The 6,869-nt window shown below is 55.9% G+C and overlaps 1 protein-coding gene and 1 non-coding gene across 2 annotated transcripts; both read left to right on the top strand.

The window, feature by feature from the left end:
• The first annotated feature begins 1,914 nt into the window (after window positions 1-1,914).
• TRNAS-UGA (transfer RNA serine (anticodon UGA)) lies at window positions 1,915-1,996 on the top strand. The gene has a single exon. It is a non-coding gene; the product is annotated as a tRNA-Ser (tRNA).
• Window positions 1,997-4,464: 2,468 nt separating this feature from the next.
• Window positions 4,465-6,620, top strand: LOC104553512 (C-C motif chemokine 5). Its single transcript, XM_010196201.2, has 3 exons — window positions 4,465-4,816; window positions 5,453-5,564; window positions 6,031-6,620. Exons 1-3 carry the CDS (start codon window positions 4,744-4,746, stop codon window positions 6,116-6,118), a joined length of 273 nt encoding a protein of 90 aa, XP_010194503.1. The 5' UTR covers window positions 4,465-4,743; the 3' UTR covers window positions 6,119-6,620.
• Window positions 6,621-6,869: the final 249 nt, after the last annotated feature.

The raw sequence follows: 6,869 nt of genomic DNA, 5'->3' as shown, positions 1-6,869 counted from the left end.
GAGAAACAGGCCCTGAGGCTCTAAAACCTCCTGAATCTAAAGGATGGGAGAAAAGCAGCTGCTGAGTGCTCTGGGCTTTCTCTGATTAGCAGGTTTTCCAGTTTCTCTCTTCACCATTGATGCCCATGGGATGTGCTGCCTGCATCAGAGTGTGGTCCTTCTGCCCAGGTGGTGCTTGTGTCCTTTGCACAGCTCTGAGCAGGCTGTCAGCCCCCAGCAGCTCTGCCCTTGAACAGAGGTTCCCCCTGCATGGGAGGGCTTTGGTGTCTGATTTCTGCTAGGGAAGCCTTTGCCTGTATTTGTGGTTTTTCCCTCAGTTGCCTTCAGCCTTTGTAAAACGTTTTGCTCCCCAAATGCTCCCTGAGATCCCTGGGAAGGAGTGTAGGAAAGAACAGGTCTCCCCTGGGAAAGGGAGGCTGCTTCAGTGCCTTAAAGCCAAGCCTTTTCCTAACAAAACAACATCTTTCCTTCCCTGTGCCAGTCAGGCCCTGGCATGCTCCTGTGGCAACAGCCAGGCTGTGAGAGGAGCAAAGCCCTGCAGAGAGCAGCCGTCAGTACGAGCTCACACAACTCCAGTCAGCTCCCTGGGGATGGTCCATCCTCTGAGTTTATCAGCTTGCCAGTGTGGCAGGGCACAGGCATAACTGTCATCCTCATGGTGCCAGAAGAAGTGAGTCCTGCAGGGTCTTGCAGCCAAGGAGGGATCCCCAGAAGCCTTCAGAGCAACCAGGACTTAGAGTGATCAGCCCCTCTCTTCCAGCTTAACCCATGGAAACAGATCACAGCAGATGACAGGGAGTGATGGCAAGTCCTCTGGTAACACATTGCTTTTTATGTCTTGTAGAAGAAGCAGTTGGTGATTTTTAATGCTGAACATTGAGGATTCCCCAGAAGTTCAGAGCTGGGAAGCTGCTGAGATGGATTACTCTGACTCTGTGTGTGCTTTCACTGCCTGAGCCCTTTGGCCACGGCTGCTGCCAGTTGCTCAGCTGAGCTTGCAGGAACCTTCCCAGTGAGGTGCAGTCCAGTGCTTAAAGAACTTCATGAAAAGATGGCCCAGATGAATGGAAATGACTCAGTAGCACAAAGCAAAGCAAAATGAGTTATCCAGAGCCTGGCTTAGGCAGTTCCCTCACTGTGTTTCGGGCAGCTTGGCTGTCAGAGGCATCCTTTGGACCCTCTTTTCAGAGCTGCCGATGTGCCCAGAGGGCTGGAGCACTGGAGTCGCTGCTTGTTCCTGCTCTGGGAGGGGTTTGCTTTAGAAAAGTGCTTGCTTCAGTTTCCAGAGAGATTCTGCTCACTTCACAGTGCCCTGGAGGGAAGCAGAGGCAGCTGCCCTGAGCCACAGCCTTGTTTAAAATGCCCAGGTTTAGGTTTTGCTCGAATATGGGATGGAGAAACTGTCCACGTGGGAGGAAGCTGTTCTCTCATCATTTCTTGCCTTTAGTCCAGAGTGGCTCAGGCATCACCCAGTGTGACAAGTGATTCCTGGCATGAGCCTGAGTGACTTACCCCTGGGCTGTGCAGCTACTGGGAAAGGCAAGAACAGTCTTCATGTGCAAGGATGTAAAAGCACATCTGGCTCTACCCCAGCGTGTCCCCTCAGTATCTTTCCTTGCAAGGGATCAGAATCCCTTCCCCCTTGCCCTGTGCAGTTTGCTGTGTTGCTGTTAGCTATCAATAAATTGCCATTTGGAGCTGAGGGTTTTCAGAGGTGGAGCAGCCACGGGTGATGATGCCCAGCCGCTGGGACGCTGATTCCCACGTCAGCCTTCGCTCTGTGCAGGGCAGGAGGCGGCAGCAGCTCAGTGCTGGGTGTGCAGCAGGAGCCAGGGTAGCAGAACCCACGTCCAGAGGTGGCATCAGGTCCTGTGCTGCCCCGTGGGCAGGGTGACAGCCCCCCCTGTGCCAGCTGCTGTGATGGCCGAGCGGTGAAGGCGTTGGACTTGAAATCCGATGGGGTTTCCCCACGCAGGTTCAAATCCTGCTCACAGCGGCAGCTTTTACTGGCAGCTCCTGCCTTTCCCTCCCCAGGAGGGACAGACAGACACAGGCCTGTCACCCCTCACTGACAGACCCCTGCATCCAGCCCTGGTCCCTGGCTCTGAGCCCACAGGGAGCCCCGACCTTTAGGAGAAGGCCAAGATGATGTTGAGGGGAGCAGCCCTGCAGCTCTTGGCACAGCACCTCCTCCAGGAGCATCTCCCACAGAAGGCAGCAGAGGGATCTGTGCTCCTTGGATGCTCCTGGGTGGTTGGGAGAGGAAGCAAAAGGATCTGCAGGGATCAGTGCACACAGAGTGAGGAAACCCTGTGGCTTGCCTTGTCTCATGCAGCTCACTAAAAGGGCCAGTGCAGCTTCCTTCCCCACCTGAGGCCAAACCCCAGCAGGGTCCTCATGGTCCCCCCTGCAGCCTTTCTGTGACATGGTCTGGGTCCCTGTGGCATCCAGGGTCCCTGTCCCCACGGTGCCTCCATCTCTGCCTGGGTTCCAGCTGCCTTCAGGGAGCAGCAGAGGGCAGGGGAAGGCAGCAGGCAGCTGGAGGAGTGCAGAGAAGGAAGAGGAGAGCAGGGAGACGTGTCACCCTCCCACAAGAGCTGACCTGCAGCAAGGGTGATGGTCTGGCATCTTTGCAGCACTCTGGCATCTGTGCTGGGAGGGTCAGGGCTGCAGAACACGCCTCCAAAAGCCAAACCCCCAAGCGAGGGGCAAGGCAGGGCTGTGCAATGGGCACTCAGGGTGCTGCTGTCCCTCGGGCATGTCAGCCAGGGGGGAAGAGAGAGCTGTGCTGGGCTGAGGCTGAGCCAGCCTTTGCCTTCAGATGTGCAGATGTCATGGTTTCGATTGCCTCAGGCTGTGTGAGCCCCTGGGCTCTGGCAGCTCTGCGGTTGGCACAGTGTCGGTATCGCTCTGTGGTTTCTTAGATCTCTGTGTGGCCCTGGCACATATTGTGTCACAGGCATTAACAGTTCCTTCTGCTGTCAGCAAAACAAGTCTGCTGGATGTCCCATGGCAGGGCAGCCTCCAGCTGTGGCAGCAGAGGAAGGGGAGGTAAGGGGCTGCCACCCCCACCAAAGGCAGCAGGGAAAGGCTGCAGCGTGGAGGGAGCCAGGAGTGTGCAGGGCCGTGTGGTGGGGATGGAAACACTCACTGGCTGCAGCAACTATTCCTTCAAAAGAGTCATCCCAGCCCCAGGAGGAGCCTTGGGGCAGCAGGGACAGGTCAAGGCTGAGCACCAAGTGCTGTTGTGGGGAGATGTGGCTGAGACGCATCGTTTTGTCTTTGCACCTCAGCAGGGATCTGGGCCATGGACTCCTGTCCACCCCAGTCACCCCACACAGCATGCAGCTCACAGGGACTGTCCTGCAGCACTGCTCCCACCCCAGGGGACATCACACACAATCCCAGTGTGGTGGGGCTGGAAGGGCCCTGCAGAGCTGCCTCAGCCCAAGCCCCTGCTAAAGCAGGTTCCCCCGGATCAGGGGGCACAGAACATGTCCAGGTAGGTTTGGAACCTCAATACCAAAGCAGTTTCTCCTGTGAGGCAGAAGGAGGGTGAGAGCAGAGCAGCACTGCCCAGGAGTCCCTGCTGCATTACTGGGCCATGGGCTGGGGAGGAATCCCCTGGGAGATGAGCTCATGGTGCCTCGTGAGCAGCAGCTGGCACTGGGAGCCAGGCACGAAAGCACCCAGAGGAACCACAGGCTGTGAGCTGGCAAATTTGGTGCCTCTTGAAGAGAAGAAGGAGCTGGGAAAAAGGGAAATGCTCCCTGAGACATGCTGAGGAGCCCATCAGCTGCCAGCAAGGGCAGTGCTGGGGAAGCCTGGGCAGACCTCACCGTGAGCCCTGGGACTCTGTGTCCCATCCTGGGATGGGATTTGCACCAGAGCTGGTCCCTCTCCACTCCCCAACCAGGGGAACATCCTGCTCTGCCTTCTGCACCCCACCTTGTACCAAACCCACCCTGGCACTTGGGTTTGAGTGGTGTTTCTGGGACAAGACAGGGTTGGTTAGAGTCAGACCATCGAGTTGGGCTTCTCAGGTGAGCCCTTCCCACACTGCCTGATGCTGGGCTTTAGGAGGGATTTAGAGGTCCTGGGCTCCATTCTGGAAGCAGGACATCAAGGATTTTGTGGTTTATGGTGCCAAGACAGCCAGCACAGGTCTACAGGCAGTGTGCAGGGTACCAGCCATCCTTGCTGTCTGCACTGTCCCTCTGCAGCTGCCTTCTGCATGTCCCAGACCCAGCCCAGGAGCAAAGGCTGGACCTGCACTGTCCCCAGGCATTGAGGGGCTGAGCACCTTCATCCTCAAAGGCTTGCAGAAGAGCCTGAGTGGAGGTTCTCCTGGTCCTTCAGGGAGGATGCTGAGCTGAGTTTGACGAGTTCTGCTCTTGTATTGGGGAAACCAAGTGTGAACCTGCTGCTCAAGGCTGGTTTCATATCCTGTGGTGGTCAGTGCAGCCCTCAGGCGGGTGCTGATGTGCTAAGACTTGCCTCACCTCACACAAAGGCTATTTTGGTATATCCTAGACCTGCTGCTTCCTTTTTTTTCCCCCTAATCATTACTAAGGCAAAGGTGCTGTGACATCAGTTCTGTTACACTTCGGAAACTCCAAGCACTTGCCTTGAAATCCATGTGACAGGGCTGGTCACCAGCCCTTATAAACAGCAACAACTGAGCATCTCACACCAGATACCAGAGGAATCAGCTCCTGCCTCTGCAGCTCATCTCTCTCCACAATGAAGGTCTCTGCAGTGTGCCTCTCCATCATCCTCCTCGCTGCCCTCTTTCCCCAGGCTCCTGCTGCTCCCAGTGAGTACCAGCATCTCTCTCTCTGCTCTCTTGGGGTGGGTTTTGCTCTGAGTGGCAGTAGCTGAGGGCCATGGGTTAGTGGTGGGCTTGGCAGTGTGAGGTCTTAAAGGTCCTCTCCAATTATAATGATTCTATGATTCCAATTTTGCAACAGAAGTGGGGAAAGGGAGCTGCAAAGGACCTGTGCAAGGGGCTTCTGCTGCTTTCCTGGCACTGCTCTGCCTCCCTAGCATCATTTTATCTTGGGGGTGGATTTCACTGGCAGGAATGCAGGTTCTCAGGTTCTATCTGGCTGACTTTGCTGCTGAGCTTTAGGGGTGGTCTCAGGGTGATTGGAAGGATTTTTACCACTGGGAGTGAGGGCAAAACATTTAACAAGCAACCCAAGCAATGGCCTTGGTTCAGCTTTGGTGTGCACAGGGAACAAGGGAGAGGAGAGGAGAGGAGAGGAGAGGAGAGGAGAGGAGAGGAGAGGAGAGGAGAGGAGAGGAGAGGAGAGGAGAGGAGAGGAGAGGAGAGGAGAGGAGAGGAGAGGGTTGCCCAGCTGATGAAGGGGCTGGTTGCCCATGCACTCAGCTTGGGAATGTGCAGTTCAGTGAGTGCCAGGCTCATGCTGGATTTCCTCATCTCTTCCAGTTGGGGCTGATACCACCGTGTGCTGCTTCAGCTACACCCTACGAAAGCTGCCCCAGAGCCATGTGAAGGATTATTTCTACACCAGCAGCAAATGCTCCCAGCCAGCAGTTGTGTGAGTACCAGCTCCTGCTCAGAGGAAAGGCTATGCCAGCCTTTGGGCTCTTTGCTTCATGAATAATGGGGCCAAGAGCACAGTGGAGTGAGGAATCATACCTGGAGGAAGGGGAGGGGGCACCACCACAGCCCCATGTGCAGCACATTTGCTCTCACCCTCCACAGCTGAGACAGAAATGGTCTTCAGAGCAATGACCCCAGTGTGTCACCTCCCAGGCTTGCTGGGCACCCAGGCTCCCCTCCATCCTGACATGGCCAGCAGGGTCTGAGCTTGGGGGAGTTCTCCCAGGGCACCCTGATCTCCTCCTGCCTTGGGTGTTTTACCCTGATGCTCGAGGATGTGTGGGATGAGAGGGGAGATGCCCTCCTGGGAGCTTGCCCTGGTCACAAGGCAGGTCAGGAGGTGCCCCAAGGCCCTTGTGTCCCTTTCCCCCTCCTGTAACACCTCCCTGCCTGACTTACAGGTTCATCACCAGGAAGGACCGGGAGGTGTGTGCCAACCCCGATGCCAGGTGGGTGAAGGAATATGTGAACGCCCTGGAGCTGCAGTGAGAGCTGGGAGCCCAAAGGTCTCTGCCCTGGACAAGTCCTGCAAGACCAATCCAGCAGAGTCCTTTCAGAGACCTACAAATGCACCTGCTGAGCCACCTTGGGACCCCTGAAGTTCCTTTTGTCTTGCAACTGTGTCACTTATCCCCGATGATTCCAGCACCTTTCTGTGATGCTGGGGACCTCCTGGCCCTGCAGACACAGCTCACTGGAGCCTGCTGTGTGACATGTGGCTAAACTGTCCCTTCCTTGCACCTCTGCTGCTAGAATGGGAGGGAGATTTTTCTCCCCAGAGCTGTTTGTGGGAAGTGGTGTGCCCAAAGTGAGCATGAGTGCTGCCTGCCAAGTCAGCTGCCTGGGCTTTGCCATGGTATGGTGGATGCTGTGATAAGATTTGTCTCCTCAGGGATGGAAGTGGTACACTGGTTACTGACAGGATGCTCTTTGTGGAACCAGATTGTTCAGCCTTGTTCTCAAAGCTCTGTCTCTTACTAGTGCCAATGAATAAAAGGGTATTTTTTCCTCTCTGTGTCAGTTCTGGAACAGGTTGTTCACCTCCTGCCCTGGAATAAAAATGGGGCTGGTAGGACCCTACTCCAGGCATTTTGGGAGAAGGTGAGGCAGGAACACCAACTGCAGTGAGCTCACTGGGTGGCTCAGGGGATGCTCTGCTGGTGGTGCCAAGGACAGGCACCAACTGCCTGCTGCTCTGCAGCTGCTTTGGGAAGAAAACCTGCACTGGGCTTAAAGAGCA

Source organism: Colius striatus, chromosome 20 (genome assembly GCF_028858725.1).
Source record: "Colius striatus isolate bColStr4 chromosome 20, bColStr4.1.hap1, whole genome shotgun sequence".
NCBI lineage: Eukaryota > Metazoa > Chordata > Aves > Coliiformes > Coliidae > Colius > Colius striatus.
Note: the sequence above shows the minus strand (reverse complement) of the source record. Positions and strands in the feature narration are given on the sequence as shown.

What these genes read in the sequence shown, in the direction of transcription:
- LOC104553512 (XM_010196201.2), top strand. Translation starts at nt 4,744, where the DNA reads ATGAAGGTCTCTGCAGTGTGCCTCTCCATCATCCTCCTCGCTGCCCTC. An exon ending in CCAGGCTCCTGCTGCTCCCA is followed by an intron (nt 4,817 to 5,452) that starts GTGAGTACCAGC and finishes CATCTCTTCCAG; the next exon opens with TTGGGGCTGATACCACCGTG. An exon ending in TGCTCCCAGCCAGCAGTTGT is followed by an intron (nt 5,565 to 6,030) that starts GTGAGTACCAGC and finishes CCTGACTTACAG; the next exon opens with GTTCATCACCAGGAAGGACC.